At 41.2% G+C, this 20702-nt stretch overlaps 1 protein-coding gene across 1 annotated transcript in view; it reads left to right on the forward strand.

Annotated features, from left to right (window-relative positions):
- The window catches only part of DHRSX (dehydrogenase/reductase X-linked), a 168454-nt gene that overhangs the window by 51145 nt on the left and 96607 nt on the right, over positions 1-20702 (forward strand). Inside the window, exon 3 of the mRNA XM_055801434.1 lies at positions 1062-1130. Coding sequence (XP_055657409.1) covers positions 1062-1130 — 69 coding nt within the window. The remainder of the gene's footprint in view (positions 1-1061; positions 1131-20702) is intronic.

A 20702-nucleotide genomic window follows, 5' to 3' on the forward strand; every position in this document is an offset into this window, starting at 1 on the left:
TGGCACTATAAAGCATGTTCTAACATCTTAAGGTAAATACGAGCATGTACCAGCTAACGTGAGCAGGAGGTTGAACCAGATGACCTCCTGAGGTCCTTTCCATCTCCAACTTATTCTGTGACGCTGTGATTCTTTCCTTGTCTTTGATAGAGATGATTCACTGTTACTAAAAACAAGTGAGAAAAAAAAGTGGAGAGCCTGAAATTTCTGCTGCACAAGTGAATGAAAGGATGGGACACTTGTAGAGTGGCACAAGATAAAGCCTGTATAGAAACCAAGGCAGAGGTTTATATCATCCAGAAAAGAAGGCAGCAACTTCATGAAGTTCATAAGAGATATCAGTATTTGTATCCAACTTAGATAATAAACAATAGGTATTTTGATGTGTCATGATATGGGAAGCATTTGTGGATGGATAAATGGAATGTTAAGCTTGATTTTTAAAATGTAACTTGTACTACCAAGCAGAATATTTTGTTTCTGCTTGTATTTTTTCCTTATAAAAAAATTGCTTGTGTTTTTTGCAGTTATAAAAAAAATTGCCAAACATAAGTCAGACAACTATTAACTGTGCACCTAAGCTGTATGGAACAAAAGGCATTTATTTGATGCTTACTCATATTTTATGCTAGTGCTAGTAAAACCTTTCCTGAGCATTTGAGCCAGGGTAGTGGGGCCTTTCCTCCAGCTGTAAAAGTCTTCATTTCAGAAAAAGAGTGAGGGGAGGTCTGCTCTAACCTATAGTGAAGCTTTTGTAGAATCTGGATGTGATAACGGTTCACTTGGCTCACAGATTCCTGTCTCAATTCTGCTGGGCCAGCCAGCAGGTGGTCCTATCTTGTGTGAATAAGTGAGACAAACCTGCAGAACCTGTGTGAACAGCAGTGCGTTTGTACAGCCCTCTTCAAAAACCTCTGCTGTCTGATGGTCACAAATCGTGCCTTTTCACTAAAACTTCATACTGGTTTTATACTGTGGCTAACACTTCATGGTGACATGCTTATGTTCACTGTCCTTAAGTTGATTGCATTGCTAATCTTCCATTTTCTGTATTGTAACAGCTGGAAACAGTGAGAGTGAGGGCCAAGCAGCGGTGAGGAAAATACAAGAAGAAACTTTGACTGGAAAAGGTACCATACTATATCCTTTTCTTTAAGTAACTCTATTCCTCTCTTTTGCTGGCATCTCCTTTTATATGAGGTCCCCTTGTTCATTGTTAAACTTTTTTTTTTTTTTTTTTAGTTTGGGAAAACTACTTCTTAAAGTAAAACTGACAACAGGGATAAAATGAGTAGGATATTTTAAATTTTGTTTGATTTCTTTACTGTGTGTCATTGCAAAAGGGCTGCCTGCAACTTACAGTCTGCCTGCGTGTGTGTATGGGCACAATGATTTAATAGCTGGGCAGAAAATCAGAATACTAGTCATTTCTGCTAAGGGGAGCATGATAGCAGGTAAGAGTGGGTGTACTCTTTGTCATTGCTGGTCTTGCCTCCCATCATGTTTATAATCCCATAAAAGAGTGGGTGCTTTTTGGGGTAAAAGGTTTCTAAAAGAACTTGGATGCCCAACTGGGTTATTTGACCCATGTCGAGAGCTTATAGTCCTTCACAAAATAAAACTGTTTCCTTAAAAATAGATGGACTTTTCATATCAAGCCAAAATTCCCATGTTTTTGTGGTTCTGCTGTTTGGGGTTTTTTAATCTGATGAGTGATCATGTCAGAGGAGGCAAGGAGAGCATAGGTTGATGACTATGAGAAAAGGGATATTGTGCATTATCTGCTGTGTGATTATAATTTGCAATTTATGATGGAGGTTAGTGCATCTAATATTTCCATCTTTTGGATTCACTTGGGTCTAGTTCCTAGCAGCATATGATGATTCACTGCTGCCACTTTGATGTATCATTTCTTGGCACAATAACAGGGCAGTGCTGCTACTCCACCCTATTTAGGATCTTCATGGCTTCTTCTGAGATGTAATTCTGTTTTTGTGCCTCTAATAATTACTGTTATGATCATCAAAATGCATTAATTATTGTGTTAAAAAACGCTTTCATTAAGATTTATCTTTTGACTTAAATAAATGTGCGCCCATAGCCTCAGGACACATGTATGCTAGTTAAAAGCATCATAAATTAAGGCATAGTGAGAAGGATCATGAAAGGAAAAAGGTAATTATTACATCGTTTAAATATTTTGCTAGAAGTTTCTGTACAGAGACCAAAACTATTTGGAATTGTTTACATCATGTGACCTTGGTGAAGCTGAATAAACCAGTGTCTTTCTTATTTTCTCATGTCTGTGTGATCACAAGCTTTTCTAGCACCCCAGTCTTTCTTGATTTTTCTGCTTGAAGTAAGCTGTAACCTTCAGTTATAAACTTTGTCAGGATACAACTGGCAGTTTGAGGAAGCTGAAAGTGTATCTAAAGTTGACTGAAGCTGTTCCTCATTGTAATTATAATGACGGAAGCTTTAGTAATCTCAGGTCCTGGCAGGGCTGACCTAAAAACAAACTGGAAAAGTACTGCCTTTACAGAATTTCTCACTGGCTGAGGGATATTTGTTTGCAAGTGCATTAACCTGTACAAAGGGCTTGTGGGAGTCTGAACAGCAGTCCTGTGTTACTGCTTATCAACGAATTTGCACTGTCCTTTGTAATGGGATGTGTGTGTAGATACTGTGACCAAGACTAGGCTGTGCAAATGTATCACCTTTTCAAAAGCTGCAGTTCAGTATCTGTTTATCACTACATAAAAATATTATCAGTAATGTTGACCCTCCTGCCCCCCTCCCCCCCCCTATTTCTGAGCATTTTTCATGGCCCATATGAAAAAACTGCCTGCAGAAACTGTTCCCATGTGGAATAAGGGACTCTTGTGGAAGAACTACTCACAACGATGTTGCTGGGCACAGCGTGATCAAGGATTGGGACAATATAGTTATCCTTCTTTTACTATGGGCAATATATATGAGTGGGTGCCATCAGTTTGCTATTCAGATCTCAGATCTCTAATAAAAAGGAAATCTCCTTGCTTGTTAGTAGGTTAGACAGCAAAAGGGAGCAAGGGACCTTGTCCTCTCCTTGTTGCCTGGCTGAGCCATACATAGCACAAACATCCCCAGAGACAGCTCTGGGAAAGGCCAGGCTCGTTGAATGCATGTGATTAGTGTTTTTAAGGCAGTATCATCCTTCTTTGTTTTGTCCCACTGTCTGTCTGGGGCTCTGTCTGCCATCTAAAGGTAGGTAGTTTTACTTGACATAATCTACTCTTACTTCAGGGACAAGTGAGAGTCAGAGCATGTACAAAAGCGATTCCTGTGAAACAGCTGATGAGCTATAACATGTTAGCAGTTTCAGAGGAAGATAAAGGATAATAATAAAAAGGTTGTGCACACAGTTGATGCTTTATTGCAGCAGCATGGCAAGACATGAAGAAAGGACTGACAAAATTTCTGAATAAGGGAGGCAGGAAGCCTGGTTTCCCATGCTGGAGGCATTCAAATGAAAGCCAGTGCCAAAAGATGGCAGAGTATTGGAGAGGAAAGCAGTTGCAGCCATTCCTCTACAAGGCAGCAATGCTAAAGGACACAGATAATCTGAGCAATGTATCACATCACCTCTTCCTACCACCCATCCTCTCCCACGGTCCTTGGTTCCTCTCCATGCTGGTTCCAGACTGTTTAGGTGTCCTCAGTTTTGGGTCTCTGTGCTGAGTTACCTATTGCTAAGTTAAAAAGTGAGGAAGGACGTGGGCAGCTGAGTGAAAGAGAATAAGGTACAGGTCCTTGGGGCATGATAGACACAATTCGCTTGACCATCAGAACCTCCTCCATGATAAAGCAATCAAAGCCCTCAGATATCCAGAACAGACCAGAAGAAGTGCTGCATTGTCATTAAAATTATCACATAGTCACTATTTCCAAAAGACCAAGGGCAACAGATTGCTACGCTCTGAATCATAAAGCTGGGAGAAGCCAGAATGATGTGGGCATTTATCTTGCTTCCATTTGTTCAATTGGGAACTTGTGCTGTTAATAGTAGCAATTATATGGCTGGGAAAATTGTAGATGGCGAGGGATTGCCACAGAGATATTCTAATTGTGTAAGTCTCTAATTTACGCGTAGGGTGTGTCTGTGTCAGTGTGTTTGTTGGTTAGATGAGGAGAACGCTTTCCAGGCAATGCTCAGCTGTTGCCCGCTTGCTGAGCGCGGGTTTGCATCGGGAAGGGCACCGCACATCCTGACCTGGATGCAATTTGGACAGCACTAGGCTGGGAGGTGAGCTGCAGCAGTAACAGACTGTTAGTGCACAGGAGCAAACCTGCAGCTTATCTGAACGAGGAGTCCCCGTGACCTGTCCCTATGTCAGGTCCCCCTAGAGATTAACTTAGACTGATTCAAACCGCTTGTTAATGTAGCCATAATCATAGTTACCAGTCTACAAACTACATCGAATTATAGATTTGGGAAGTTTCTGTGATAAAATCAACTCTCAAAGATACTAGAAAAAAATCTTTCCATGTACATAACAGAGTATATCTCCTGATTAAGTTACCCTCAGTTTACATCTTTGCAAATGAGAGCTGGTTTTAGCCTGGTGATTACAAACATACAAATGTTGGAAACTAATATATAAACATGAATGAAAGCTTCATTCATTCCAGCATACGTTCATGAATGCCAATGGAATCAGCAATTAGCAAAAGTTTATGCATAAATATCACTTAGCACAGTATCCAGGAAAGGCTCTCACAATTACAGTGTAGGAGCTGGAGTTGCAACTAGACTCAAAGGAGAAAAAAATTCAAAGTCAGTGAGAAAACAGGGTGTAAAAGTCATATTAAGCACAGACCCCTTCAAAAGGAGAAGCCTGTGTTTAATCACACCCAACATTTTTGTGGCAATTCAAATAAAACCACAATTATAAAACTACACACTAAATCCGCAGCATTCATGAGACTTCCATTTGAAGCCAGGTGAGAAAGGAAGAAGAGACTTTCTCCCTCAGAGTCAGAGGAATGCAGAGGTTAGCACGGTGGTAACCAAATTTGTCATTTACAGTCTGACCCACATCAAGACTGTGGGCCAAGCAGTAGGAGGAATGATATTGCCTTAAAAACACTGCAATTCGCATGCATTCAACAAGCCTGGCTTTTCCCCAGAGCTTTCTCTTGGGATGTTTGTGCTACATATGGCTCAGCCAAGGAATAAGGAGATGACAAGGTCTCTTGCTGCCTTTTACAGTACAACCTGCTACTGAGCAAGGATATTTTCCTTATTATTAGAGATCGAAGAGTTAACCCAAAAGAAGAAGGGGTAATCTAGCTGAGAGGCACCAAGCATAACTGTAGAATAACTCATGGGTGGCTCCCCTGCTGATGCTTGCTGTATGTCAGGCACCAATTTTAACAAGACGGTCCATGTTTTTCTGCTCTGTTTGGTTTTGGCTTTCCCTGCAGGCTAGAAGAAGTCAGCTGCTGAGAGTTCCCAAATTTGCAAACTTTTAGATTGGTTTATGCCCCAGAGTCAGTTGTGTTATTCGCAGCACGTGGGCCAGAGTTGCATAAGGCAGTTCAGCAAAGACTGATGCCTTGACAAAATGTGCAAAAGTGTCACCCAGGACTTTTCCTTGACATGGTATGTCAAAGATGGCTGTATGGAAGTGATCATCCAAGTGGTCAAAAATAGTAGAAAATATTTGTGGTCGAAATGTATTTCTATAAGTGCACTTCATGCATGTGTGACTTTATGCTTGCTTGTGTCAGAATTGCTTTGTATGGTGTAGTTTTGAGGTGTAAAAGCATAACATCCTGAGCTTCTGGCAAGACCTAATGGGGCTACTTTGTCCCTTCTACCACATCCTGCCATTGGCATATCCTTTCTCTACTACTGCCAATGCTGGAAGATCTGTAGGATTGGTTTAAAAAGTTTCCTAGCAATAACAGTGCCATTTCCATCTGCATGGTTTCTTTTTTTATGCTGGTGCATTACCTCCAGTATTTAGCTTTGGCAGGCCAAGGACTGCCCTCAGTTACAGTTGTACAACTGAGCGCCAGGCCTATGAAGATAGGGTGGTGATATGAGCGAGGGGTAAAGAAGTCTCGATCTATGTAGGGCCCTGTGTGGAACTGTGGAGCTCTTCTGCATTGTCATTTGATGATGGGTATAAGAACCTTGCCTAAACATTAACTTCCTTTTCTTTCTGTAGCCTCATCTACGGTTATATCAAGTATATTCCAGCCATATGAAAACATTTGAACCTTGAAAAGTGCTGGATATGTTAAACCTCACCTAAGTCTGTAAGGACTGGATCCTCCAGGTGCTTAAGGGATGGAAGACCCCTTTCTAGAGTCTAAGAAAGTCATGCAGGGGCTAATACAGTTTCTCTGCACTCATAGCACTTCTGTCCCTTACCCAGTAAAGTTGGTGACTTTTTGCTCCATATTAAGTAGGGAAGATTTTATTCCACAGTAAGCTATCTCCAGAGCCCTCTCAATAATTCAGGGGAAAAGGTTACAAGTCAGTTGTCCTGCTTTTCTGTTGTTTTACATAATACTTTCATACAAAAACATGGTTAAATTCATAAATCCTGCTTGCTTGTGGTTTTTTTTGTGTTGGACTTTTGACTTTCAGTGTAACATGTTACGAGATTTTTCCTTCAGTGCTTGCAGACAGTGAAAACAATAGTTTCCCCTATTTTTTGTGTTTCTGAAGACACCTTAGAAATTGAGCTGTCATGTTAACAGGGTGGCAATTCAGACATTAAGAACAATATGAATGTGGTTCACAGAACTAAAGAAGAGCTGCAGATCTGGATAGGAGATGGAGATATGGAGATGAAGTCTTTCAAATATAAAATGTATTCATAATGCAGGCACAAGCTCTGCCTGTTTCCTAAATTCCCATTTCCATTGGAAATGTGAAACGTATTTCATTAACAGGCTCTTCCACTAGGAAACATGATTTTCTCATATTCAAATTATTTCTAATTGAAACTTAGAGACAAAGAAGTGCACAGGTGTAGCTGTAGGCAGAATAGCAAAGTCCTTTCAGATGTCTTGAAACGATTTTCTGACGGTAAATCACCAAAACTTTGTGAGACTAGTGGGACCAGAGCTCCGAGGATAGGATTTCGCTGATAGTGCTGCCCTACTGAAGGCAATGTGGAGAAAGGGAATTTCAAAATGAAATAGCCTCTGCAAGGCCTGAAAAAGCTCCCATTTCACCCTTTTCCAGGATTTTGATCCTTTTATGTACCTGTAGAGCCATGATGTCAAGCAGTGGCCCGATAAAGGTGCTTCTGGTTTGACACCTCCCATAGTATGCCATTATTTTGTCCAGCCTGAGCAATAGTTGCAGGCAGGTTGTATGAGCTATTTTCTAGACATTGTTTGTTCTCAAGAAAATTGCCTTACTGAAAGATAAAGCTAAGAAAAAGGCAATTTGTTTTCTCTCTAAAATGCTTTCATATCTGTCTTCCAAGATCTACTTTATATAGTCCTAGCTTCTGTGGGTTACATGTAGGGCTTTATAAGTTAATTTCCTTGTAAGAAGTAGAATATGTTTTGTGGAGATGGCAACACAAGCCTTCTATGCTAGGGATCCAGCTGCTAGGAGCATGGAGAACTTGCGGCCTGAAGTAAACATGGGAAAAGCAGAGCCTATATTTGAAGCACTTACAGTCTGTGGACGTAACCTTCCAGGGGTGAGCTGACGTGAAAGGACAGGCTGTGGTCTACCTGAGCATGCAGGCAGTGCTTGGTCTTCCCTCATCAGCTCCATCCTTGCAGCAATACAGCGAGGCTCCAGAGACAGCACAGCCAGAGTGAAGCCTCTGCACCTCTGAAGGGCCAACACTAGTGTGTCCGTGCTTGCCTTGTGTTTCAAGGGACATTTTTCAGTGGCAAAGAATCAAAGCTCTGAACAGATGTCCCAGTTCTGAAATGAGTTGTGAGCCAGGCCGTTTGCAGTGGTGCCCAGTGACAGAGCAGAGGCAGTGGGCACAAACTGAAATGCAAGGAATCCCATTTCAAAATAGGAAAACTTTTTTTAGCGTAAAGGCTATTGGATATTGGCACAGGCTGGCCAGAGAGCTTGTAGAGTCTCCATCCTGGGAGAGGCTCAAAATCCATCTGGACACAGTACTGGACACAGTCCTGGGCAGCTGGCTCCAGGTTCCTGCCTGAGCAGGGACTGGGACTGGACAATCTGCAGACCTGCCTTCCAGCCTCAACCACCATGTAACTGCGAGTCTTTGAAATTTTAGCAGTGAAAACCACACAAAATCCTATCTGCTTCATTTCTCCAGCCCTGAATACAAATACTGTAAATATGCAGATTTCTGGACTGTAGGATCTTCAAGGAATTTTATCAGTGTTCATACAGTGCCCATAATAAGTCTCTTGGACACAGACAGAGTTAAAAGCAACAGTAATTTGACCATAATGCAGTCTTAGGAAATGGGTATTTGAGAAACCCATCTGTGCAGGTAAAAACCCCCATTCTGTGGAAAAAGAGGGAAGGAGTGTAGGAACACTGATGCTGAGAGCAATAATCTGTGTGAGAAGGCCAGGAAATATTGCCCATGACTCTGGAGCAGCTTGCCCTTCTTGTTATTTTTTTCTATGCAAGGTGTATACTAATATATTTTATTTTGAGACCTAAATTTTAAAATCTAAGTTTCAAATAAAATGTGTTCAAGATGACATGACTCTTGACATCACTGTCACATTTTTCACAATCTGAGTGGAAATTAGCATGGTCACGTGCACTTTGAAACCCTTCTCTGCCTGTGTAAAGGCTTACAGGAAATGCGTAATGCCAGCATTTTTTATAGTCTTTTCTGGTACTTGGTGCTAGAAGATCTTGCTTGTAAGAAGAAAAACAAACACCCCTAAGGAGACTGGTAAACAGCTAACATGAGAATCATTAGATGTCTAATAATCATGTCTGGATTTGCATTTTTCCTCTTAAATTGTGGCGGTGTTTCTGGACAAGATGATGTGAACTGTTACCAGCACCTGATTAATTTCCCCAAGGTAACGGTCAGCTGTGTTTTAGTCCTTTTTTAGTCTTAACATGTCTACCACTGTCTTCTCTTACCAAGATAACTGTTGACTTCAGGTTGCTTGAAAGGAGTAGTTCTTCACAACAGGTGTGACTTGAGGAGACAAAATAAATCAAATCATCTTTCCAACGTTTAGCTTGACCTAGTTGAAAAATAATTCTTGCCAGTGTTTTGCTTCCCAAGCACGGAAAATATATGGGCCTGTGGTGGGAGAGAGATCTCCATGGCTATGGGCAAGATCTGCTGTTCTGTGTTTCATTCTACTCCGGTCTCACTTATGCTTACACATTTGTGCTTTTTTGAATAATTTACAGCTACTAAACTTTCTGGAAGATGGACCTCATTTAAATGGTACAGTGTCTGCACTTCTTTCTCTTTAGGAATTTGATGGCATACCGTGAGGAAAAAAAGAGATGTATGTCTTGGAGGGGAGGAAAGGAAAAAATAATACATGGAAAAAAAGCAATTTCTCCTGTTCAAAACTTTGCTGTGGCAGTTGGGGCCTTCTGAACTGGGGGTTTGTGGAAAGTTCATTTTCCAAACTACTATTTTGCAGGCTTTCTCCTAGCTTATATTGTACAAGTGGAAGTCAGTCCATGCAAAAATCCCATGGCCCTAATTGGAACAATTTTTCATGAAGGCAAGAATCTTTCCTAAAGAAGTGTCTGTTTTGGTGGGAGTGTTTATTGGTGAAAGAGAAACATTTTTGCACTCTTATCTGCAGAATGAAGCAGGGACCGCTGCTGCTGCCTGTAGAACGGATTAACTTGAAATGTGGTAGTTTGTGTTCAGGTCAATCCAGATCAAAAGCTTTTCATCCCAATGTGTTCTGGGTTTCTTATGTCCCAGACTACTGTACTAACAAAGGCAATCTTTCTTTTAGATTCTAGACCTTTAAATCTTCTTGAATTAATAAGCTGCTGCTTATCAGTGCTTTGTGTTGATTTTCAAGTACATGCTATAAAGGAATTTCTTTTTTTAAAGAGAATTTTGCAAAGATTTTGCTTAAAACAAGATTTTGTTTAAAAACTGCCACAAAATGGAAATGTCCGAAGGAAAACTTTTCTTCCATGTGAGTCTGAGCCTACTTTCCATCAATCTGGGTGTTGGTTTTTTTCGCTTTGAGATGATGCAAAATTAATTGTTTGGTCCAGGCTAAGTAAAATCTTCAAACGGGTTTTCCTTCAAGACTTTGTTTCTGAAAGCAGAAGGCAAAGCACATCTCCAGTGTGATGAAAACCTTAAGCCTTGAAACCATAGGCCACAGATAATAGAGAAAAGTGTAAAAAATGTGCTTACTTTGTGTAGAACCAGTGTGTGTCTTACAATGTTGATGTAGTGAGCAGTTCTCCTGAGAATCTTAGTCAGGCTCTTCCTCCAGTTAAGATGCTCTCAAATGGCTGGCTGAAGACCACTATCTTAGAAGATATATGAAAAGATTTTTTAGTCTGGTATCATAATCCTGTAGTTACCTTGACAACTACTGGTCGTATGTATATCTACATCGTGTTTGCCTCTCCAGATGCCCTTTTAGCTGGTCCTACAGACAGAACATGGATTATTTTTTTTTAAATATTTTTTTTATTTGCTTGAATTGTATCTCTGGAATCACGCTATTCAGAAAGCAGCATCCTTTTCTGTGTGTCCCCTCAGCAGGATAAAATAGTATATTTGCCTTTGCTTGCAAAAGAGGACAATGTGTGGCAGTGTTCACATATTATCCAACTGCCAAACAGTGACTTTTTGTGTAAATCTGAAATTAAAATCGGTGCATTTGCGTTAACCAGGCTGGGTATATATAGAGACATTAAGTCTGAAAAAATCTTGAGTTTTGAGTAATGAAAATGACATCACCAAGGGTATAATTCTGCCTGCTCCCTCCTCAAGTGGTGTGGGTGAGCGGAGCATATGGTATCTACTGCATGGTACCCAAGGAAAGGACATCACAGAATAGCAACTTACATTTGCTGTGTGGGGCAGAGCAGGGCTATGCAGACTTTTTCTCCATCTCAGTGAAGTCAAAAGTAGAGATTTTAGGCCCATGTTTGCATTTATTGGTGGGAACTTGAGCCCCAAGGTGCGTTAGGGACCCAGTGACTCTGCTGGCTCCCACTGGCTGTTCCAGCAGTGCATGTGTATGGAGACAGGCAGGACGATGTAGCCAGAGCAGCTCTGGGGAGACAGCTGGAGCTGAGCTGAGAGGGCCTTCATCCCCTGTGACCTCTCAGGTCTGCCTCCTGCCTCCTGGTGGGCAGGTTATCCAGGCAGCAGCCTGGGGCAGAGTCCAGTGTCTCAGCCTGGTGCCATGGGTACACAGCCTTTAGTGGGGGTCTGTGGTAGAGATCTTACTTCGCAGTTTTTCTGTTTAGATGAATCAGATGATGTAAATAGCTGGTGCCAAAGTTAACTTCACATGGGTAGTCCAGAAATAATGTTCTTAGGCTGCGTGAAAATCTAGCAGCTATATCCTTAGCCTCTTAAATGTAATTTTACTGTCTTTTTTGGAGATAATTTTTTGAAATAAAGCCATGCTTTTGTGCTTCCAAAGTGTTTACATGGGGGTTGTTTTCAGAAGCTGGATTCAAAAGGGCTAATTCCTCACTTGAGCTAGAAGGATGTTACCCACCAGACCCAAGTTTTGGGATTTGCAAGGCAGCAGAATGAGGCCAGGATGGGGAATTCAATTAAGTCCCTTCAGCTGACGGTAAGAAGCATGTGCTGTGCACATGCAGCACGGTGGTACGCAGGGGACAGCTGTGTGAGGAGTGGGTTGGGGGTTGTGGGTCTGTCCCTGCCTGCTGCCTGTCCAGTGCAGCTCAGCAGGGGATGGACCCGAGCGGAGCTTGATCTGCTGTCTCACTTCACGGGCTCTTTCCACAAGCTGCCATCGCAACTACCCAGAGAGACCTTTTAAAGCACACCATCTTCTGGTAGTCACAGAGGATAAAAATTAGTGCTGTTTTCCCTTCAATTTCTTTTTAGCATCAGATAAGGTTATATGTAACCGATGATATAAGGAGAATTCAGTCTCAGAGGGATTGTATAAATTTACACTACCAGAAGTAAATTATTCCTTGACTTGAATATTTTTTTATTTTTTATTGATCCTTTTTATTTTTAAACCAATATGAAAATTCCCTTGGTTTACAGATTAATTTCAGATTTTGAAGATTAATTTCAGATAAATATTTAAATATGTAGTTTACTCTCTGTGTTAAATAAAAATCAGCATCCTACTGCAGTGGATGCTATACAAAGGAATATATACACATGTATTCAAAAAGAAGCTGAATTGGACAGATAAAATGGGAGAAAATGGGGGAAGAAAGGGAAACAGAGCGGAGGATAGAATGATGGGAGAAATAGTCACAACCTAAATAACCACATTCCATACTCCATTTTGCTTTTGAATGGCCATAATTTTTTAATTTGTTTATAAATTTAATCTAGAATAGACAGTTAAGATACTAACATACAAGTTACTAAGGTCAACAAAGCTGAGAGATACTAAAGAGTGAAAGTGAGACTAAGGAGAAGAACTACGCAAGGAGTAGAAAAGGATGAAGAAGCTGTAATTCCATCTCCTTTTGAAAGCAGTGGTAAGCTTTCCATTGACTTGAACGCAATCAGGGATTCTACCTCATAATTTTGAACAGTACAATATATTTCACCTGGACAATTACTCAGAGGTAGCCCAGGAAAGCCAGAATTTTGAACCTAGTTGGTCATCGATTTGTGCTGGGAGGCATCGAGTCTCATGGCCCTTCAAATCTGAATCACGGTAGGTGTGCATGCAGGTGCTGTTGCCATGCATGTATGCACTCCCTACTAAACCCCCCACAAACGATATTTCTTTATTTCTTGGGTCAGTAAGAACTGTAATTCAGCTACACATTTTAAAAAGCATACCTTATAATATTTTTGTTTTCAATGAATTTACAGTTAATTGCAAGGATTTTCGAAGGCTTCTAAAGCCTTATTTAGCCTGTATAGCGTTGAATAGTGGTGTGATTTCTGTCTATGCTAGAGTTCATATATGCTAATCAGGTAGCACTGGGCTCCAATTTGCAGCTAGAGTAGCCTGTAAAGGTTGGCCATTAGCTGAATTCAGTCACCTTTTGTCTACGGGTTGCCTGACAAAGAGCTGGAATCTCTGTATCTTGCACTCCCAGTGCAATGAGTGTGAACCAGGCTTTTCTGTATTAAGGATGAATTCAAACCAAAAATAGTCTCTATAACTGCTATTATCTTTTATGCATGGTACTTACAGACAAGTCAAGGATCTTAGTTGTTTTATATTATACCCTCTGCCATACCCAGTTGCAAGCATTTTGCAGTCCTTCATTTAATAAGCTTCTTAGTTTGAAGAGGTCACACTCATCCAGAACGTTGTTTATTTTTCTCAGCTCTCCTGCAACACCTTGCACTTGTCTGCAGTCCTTCCTCAGTTGGACGTTGCATAATTGTGTACTTTTGCTTGGTCTTTCAGGAAATTCCTAATGATCGTCCCAAGCCTGTGTAAAGCTAAATGTTTCTGTGCTGTCAGCAAGATTCACCACCTGTCTGTTCAGCCTGTTTCACAGAAAAATTCGTTAACACCTGGCACCTACCACTTGTCTGGGTACGAAGCAAATGAACCACTACATTTCTCTTGTGAGTGCTCAGAACTGGCAGCAGGCAGAGGCAAAAGACTCTGCTCCTGATGAACAGGGCCATTTAGGCTGAGGTGCATAGGGAAGGGTTCTCCTTGGGGCCCAAAGAAACCTGGCACTGAAATCCTGGCCTGTTTTGGGTTTTTGTTGTTTTTTCCAGTGGTATGTGTGCAGAACAGAAAATGCTCTGATAAAACAAACAAGCATGATTTGGAAATACCTGGTACCTTTGCCTCAAATCAACCCCTTCTTGTAATAACAGTTGTACTGAACTTTGTGGAAGTGGGGAATGAAGCTTGTAGGTTGTAAGAGCAAGGTGCTGAAGACACCAAAGCAGCAGCACACTAGGATGCAAGCTGCTGCTGTGTAGCATCATTGGACAGAGGGTGTTTTGTTCAGGAGCCCTCCTGTGTAGTAGCTACCTCAGAGTGTGGGTGTCAAGTCCACTGGGAAGTTGGAAGAGCAAGTGGTTAAATACAGAGCAATGGGAATGCTGTGTTGATTGATCAGAAACCCTGTCTGGAAATTGCAGCTAAATTAAAATTAAGTGAATGCAGTAAAGAAATATGTAGAAAAAAGATGGATAAATTAGGAAACATTTTTTTCCTTTTTGTTGTAGTAAGAGAAGGAGTCAGGGAAACATGAGTTGTCAGTAAGAACACCTGAAAGGCTTTTTAAGGGCATTTGTGAATACTGTGCCGTGTGTCTTTAGCCTAGATATGTTGCACTGAAAGAGATGCAGATACTAGCATGAACACAGAATGCTAGATAAATGCATGATTTTTGAGTTGCTCTTCCACAGGACATGCGATTTTTATCTCATGAGGGACAGGTCTGAGAAAAAAATCCAAGCCCTGAGAAGCAGTAATAGTGGAAAACCTAGTAATAGCTGAAGGATGACTGGGATTCCAACTGCAGCTGGAGTATCGATGGCTATATTGGACACATTAACTGTATAAACATGGATTCTTCACCTGTTTTAGTTTTCAATATAAACATTAGTTTGTATTGAATCTCCATATTCAAAATGAAGAGTGATTTAAATTGTTGACTGAAAGGTCACTTCAGTGCATTTTGTGAATGTCGCAGAAAGCAGAGAAGAAGGGTAGGTGAAATGCAGGAACGGTTTCTAAAGATGACCAAAGGTTGGACTTTGTAATTACAATCAGTTCAGACTCTGAATTCATGAGTATGCTTTGTGCTTTGGACTTTTTTTTCTTTAAAATGTACTATTTATTGTTACAGTGAAAGTCTAAAAGCTTAATTTCACTAAGTGACTCAGGGAGAACTATAAATTAAGATTTATTTTGGCTAGAAATTAATCTTTTCTTAAGCCAAAAGTAAAGATTCACAAAGTGAATAATATTTTGTTTCTTCATTAACACGTCGATAACAGCTTGTCTTCAGGAATTTCAGCCTTTCCAAATTCAATTTCAGCAGTCTTATGTATTTACTTACCTGTTTTAATTAAGAATTGGCAGGAATGAAAAAAAAAATTACTTTTTTCTGAGCTGATATGATCTTAATTGAGAATGCCTGGCTCTCGCATTGTCATTGATAACTTATTTTTATGAATTATATCAAGGCATGCATATGGAATATGTAATACTCCCCCATGGCAATATCTAGCAGAAGGAGCTGAGAGAGCCCAGGTGTTTTAACACGGTGGTTTGAAAAAGCTCCAAAAACAGTATGCGGTTTTGGAATCCTTGGAGGAGGCAAGGGACAGCTTTCCAAACACCTGGACTCCTTGATCCACCTGTAGGATAAGCTCTCCTGCCTAAGATGTTGCAGCATATTAATCATCTTTGCCATGCTTGAACAATGCCCACTTCTTCATGGTGTGGCTTCAGAACAAAGGTGCGATGTTTCTACGCACACCTTGTGCCCCAGAAAATGTATTCTTTCCTGCCTTATTTCCTTCAGATTTGCAGAAAGACTTTGAAGGGCAGGGGTCTGGAGGAAATGGCAAGTAAGAGCCTTTAACATGCTTTAGAGCTTCTATGTCCTTATGTATCCCCCTTCCAATGCCACACACAGAGGGAAAATACAGATACTTACCTAAGTGATGGTTTGCTTTTTAACTCAAATGTAGTTTCTAAGTAGAGCCTTTCAAACTGCAGTAGTAATACAGCAGATGTAAGCTGTGAGATGCTAAAATGTCTAATGAAAGGAGTGGGCATCTAGCTATGTTCTTGCTGCTTTCCCACTCATCAATACCTAACAAGTAGGGATAAATTGTGACAGGATACTGAGCAATGTGGAGACAAGTGGCATAACAGACCAATGAGTATAGCTGTGTAGGAGGGAAAAAGGGGCACCAGCAAAGTGCAGGAAAACAATGCAGTTGTGACAGTGAAATAGTTTCATAATAAACAAGTGATCTGAGCTGTTTCTTTCAACTTTCATGTACACTATAAGCAAAGTAATAAATTTTAAGAGTATTTAAGCAATAAATAAATAAATAATAATCATCCAATGTACTGAAAATTTGAACCCAATGAGATATAAGATAAGGTGGTCAACAGACCTTCAGTAGATCTTTATGGGAAGAGAAAAAGAAGCCCCAAAACTACATCTGATGCAACTCAGGAAAAATCTATCAATCATGTGCATTAGTAAGTGGTTATTTATTACCTCTATTAAAAATTTTCCTGCTGTTGCCAGGCCTAACTACAGCTTTTTGAAGTATCTTCCTTCCATTTTTGAATCATGTTGTTCTTTTATCTCCCAGATCAAAGAGCCTTGGTCTTACGTAGAAATATTCAGACTGTGTTAAGCTCAGTTATGGTGCCTGTTATGTAGTACCTGCCCATGTCACGACTTTGAGTGATATATCCACATGGTTTTCTTTGGGATGAGAAATATAATCTGTCCCAATTGGTTTTGGAGAGCTATGTGTAAAGTACTTGACCTAGGAGGTGCTTCTGACTGGTGGCATCCTCACCCTGTACTAAAGCGAGACAGAGGCACATATCAATGCTGACCATCACCTTTGTTTTTGCAGGGAGGAAATCTGAATGCTCTGGAAGTTCTGGGTGAATAGGAAATCTACAGCATGGTCCCACCAAATTGCTTTATTTGGAAGGGGTTATGGAGTCCAACCCATTAGGAACATGGGTGGGTTTTTTAATTATTCTGCAGGGTAGGATAAAATATGGTTAATATATGTTTCATGAAGTATTATTGAGATCCTTGGTTTTCTGAAAATTTCAGTTGGTGCTCAAGCAGGAAAAAACATCCTATTTCAGCGTTCAGAGAGTCAGAGATTTCTAGAGCTAGCAACACGGTTCTAGAGGGAGATATATATTGTAGAGGTTTTTACAGGGCATCTCATCCACGCTTCTGTATCAAAACGTCAGTCTCATCTGGTGTAAAGACTATAAATGAGATCTTCCAGATTCCATTTTTGGGTGTTTTTGTTCCCAAGGCATCAGGAGACAGATAGCATGGATCTCCTCCCTGGACTCTACCCTATTCGCTTAGCAACAGATCCTTTTGCGAAGAAGGAACTCCAGCATACTTCATGCAATTTTTATTCCTTGTAAAAAGCAAGCCCTGTCATTACTCAGCGTGCTATCTGCTTTATGAGAAACAGTCCTTTGGGATAACTAATGCTGGGCATGCTTGGTTCAGTCCATCTCACCTCATCTACACTCTTGCTTGAAGTCAGTGACTGAGAAAGCCTTTGTGGATGGTGGTGAGTAACTTGTGGTCTTCTCACTTGCTGAAATGTCTCTGAGGCATAGCTTGAGCAGTTAGCACCTCTAAGCCAGTGGTGGCTGAGAGGTGATGGGAAATGCTGTGGGAAGCAGCAATAACTGATGGGCCGGAGAAGCCCTCCTCCTGCTTGGTCTGGGCAGCAACCTGCTATGCTGAAAGCAGCTCCTCTGTGTCACTGGCTCTCACACGCATTTACTGCAGCTGACTGGTAGACGAGACTCATCAGACCCGATCCTGGGGAACTGGAGTGCCCTTTGTCAGGCCATGAGGAAATAAGGAAAGTGGCAACTGGTGCTGCTGTCAAGGACAAGGTTAGGGGCTTGAACTTGGGCTCTTCTACTCCTGTCCGGTGCTCCCTGGCAGCGCGTGACTCACATAGCCAACCTCAGCCATTTGAGAGTTGGTTGGGTCCTTCAAGCTCTTCACCCAAACACCTTCACTCGTGACAGGAGAGAGACTGGCACATCTAAAAGGCAATTTTCCCCACCTCAGGCACCTGTTTTAAGGGGGACAGCATAAATGACTAGCTGGAGCTAGGCAGCTAACATCTAGGCAGCTGTAGTTAACTGAGATCACCTCCCTTCTTTCTGTTCCTTTGCTGCTATGCATAATTCATTCCTTTACAGGGAAGAAAAGTGTTTGTTGGAGTTAGTGAAACAACAGTTTAAAGGCTCCCAGGAAGATATGTATTGAAGCATTTCAACCTGCTGCAAAGCAGTTTGTGTCTGTTTGTAGTAAAAGAACATTTTAATATTTATTTATTTATTTATTTATTTTACATGAGATAAGGAAGAAAGTAATTTAACAAATAATATACCTACCACTTCTAGACAAACTCTAGAGATATACATGTTATGGTAGCTGGCCTCAGCCCAGCAAAGCCATTAGCCATGGGTAACTAACAAAAAGCAATCTGCTTAGTTCCCCCTCCTTATGCTTTTTAAGGCATTGATCCTGTGTGTTGGTTCATTTAGCCCATTGGGCTGGAATTTTTGAGGACCCACAAGGGAAAGGCTACAGTGTGGTTCAAGGTTATGTTTACCAGCCCTCCTGCCCCAGCCCAGAACCAGTCAGGAAAACTTTTTCCCATCCCCAAACCCAAAGAGTTTTCCTGTTCTACAGTTTCTGTGTGTTACATGTCAGCCCTCATCCAGTCCTTTATGCTCCAGGCCTGGGTGAAATTTGTAGGGACTCAGACATGTCAGCCAAGATTCGAGCCCAAACTAAACACAGCCATCATTCATAAGGAGAGAGAGTAGGTTTCTCTGCTTATGTTCTCCAGAGCGTGAGCGTTATTCATCACAGGTACAGAAAGGCAAGCTTAATGTTTATAATGTTAAGATTTTTTCTTTTTTTAGTTTCTTGGTTTATTGGGGGGGAAGGGCGGGGGGGAACTTGGATCGTTGAAAGAAACAGTAAAGGACATGAAATCAGTTATGCTGTTTATGGATTAAATGGCTTAGATAAGGACCCATCAGAATTTTTCTATAACTTTGCCAGCTTTAAATCTCTGTAACGGAAACACATCAGTGAGTTCTGTGATTTTTTTTCCCTTGAATGTACTGGAATTACACAGTGTGTTTTATACTTCCCTGTGTTTCTGATGAATATTTTTAGCTCCCCATAGGGCTTCTGAAATAAGCCAGTGGAGAACCTTTTCTTTTCTCTGTGATGTTGGTTGGCATGAAGTGCCAGGGTACATGATCTGGGAGTTAACATCTGCACTGAAGATCCAAAATTTTGTGTTTGACAGTTGTGTCTCAAGGCCCAGCATAAACAACTGATAATTTTCCCCTTTTCAGTTCCTCTGCCTGTGTACTGTTTAAGTTAAAGACACAGTTAAGTCTTTGGGATCCTAAACTGCCTTCCAGCTGTGCCAAATAGTAGCTATTAATCAGTTAGGTGCTTTTCTATTTAGGACTTTGAAGAAGTGCTTATAGGTAAACTGAAGAGGAAAGGCAATAATTCCAAGAGTTACTTTTGTGGTTGATCTGTTCATCTACCTGTTATCTGTGAACATGCCTAGTCATACCTTATGTATCGATATATTGTGTTTGCTTCATGCAGTGGGATTTTCCTTACTGCCTCAGGAAGAAGCCTTGACCTCGGTGAAAGACTGTTGGGGTGGATGGCCATGGCTCCAGCATCAAAGCCGCGTTCAGAAACACTCCTAGTACGTGCACTCAGTATCAACATCTATGTAGCTGTCAGTTCTATAACTTCCAGAAATGTAATTTCCAGGCTAGCGCAACACTGTAAGTTGTCTGATGCCAAGAGCAAAGGCCAAGTCTTCATTGCCCAAAATGTAAGTTTTGTCTGTTCTACAGGGATTTGCACAGTGCTGTGTGTGTCTGTACTTGCTGGTGGGGTGCCTATGAGCAGCATCACTGTAACGCAGATGTGCCTCACTTTCCTCACTCCCAATTTCATGCAGATGTTCTGAGATCACAGCAGTGCCATCTGCCCTTCCCATGAGTGGAAAACCCTTTGCTGAAATGTTCCTTCCTATGTAAAGGTCACAGTCTGCCACCACCATGAACACTTTCTTCATCTATGAATAGTTCAGCTGAAGCCATCTTTAAGCCAGACAGAAAAATAAATTGCTCCCAGTGGAAAGAGCTCCTCAGCATGATCCAGATTGCCTCAGTGTAGCCCCTTGGGACTATTCGTGCAGTGAGATACTCTTCACTGTGAATAGAAGTGACAAAATCTGGCCCAGAGTTAGTTCCCTGAAAATGTAAATATAGAAACTGCCACAGAAACACATGCAGGGACATAGGAGTCTTTTTTCCACCCATGATCTTTCCCAGCGAGGTCTCTGACTCAGAGAGTGACTGCGGCAGTTCAGAGCTTCACTAGCATTGCGGATTGAGAAGGGGAAACATTGCTGATCCAGTTCAGAGAAGCAGGCAATTTGCTTCTGTGAAATTACACTTGGTAAAGCTTTTGGGAGTTTGTGTCAGGCATATCTGAATCACTCGTATCTCAAATACTTTCAATCATGAGAGGAAGAGGGGGTCACATGAGGATGAGAAGGTATCTAGACGTATAGAGTAACCTTTGATTAAGTGTACAAGCCGTAGAAAGGGAGCCTATCAGCAAATCCGTGCAGTAATCTGGATGTACTGACTGCCAGATTTATTGTGTTTCATGGAGATTTGCAAAGCACTGAAATCCAGAAAACACGAGTTTGCGTTACTACACAGACACCAAACACCTGGTCCCTGGTGTGGTAGGAGGATCCAGGCTTTTG

The sequence above is a fragment of the Falco peregrinus genome, chromosome 4 (assembly GCF_023634155.1).
Source record: "Falco peregrinus isolate bFalPer1 chromosome 4, bFalPer1.pri, whole genome shotgun sequence".
NCBI lineage: Eukaryota > Metazoa > Chordata > Aves > Falconiformes > Falconidae > Falco > Falco peregrinus.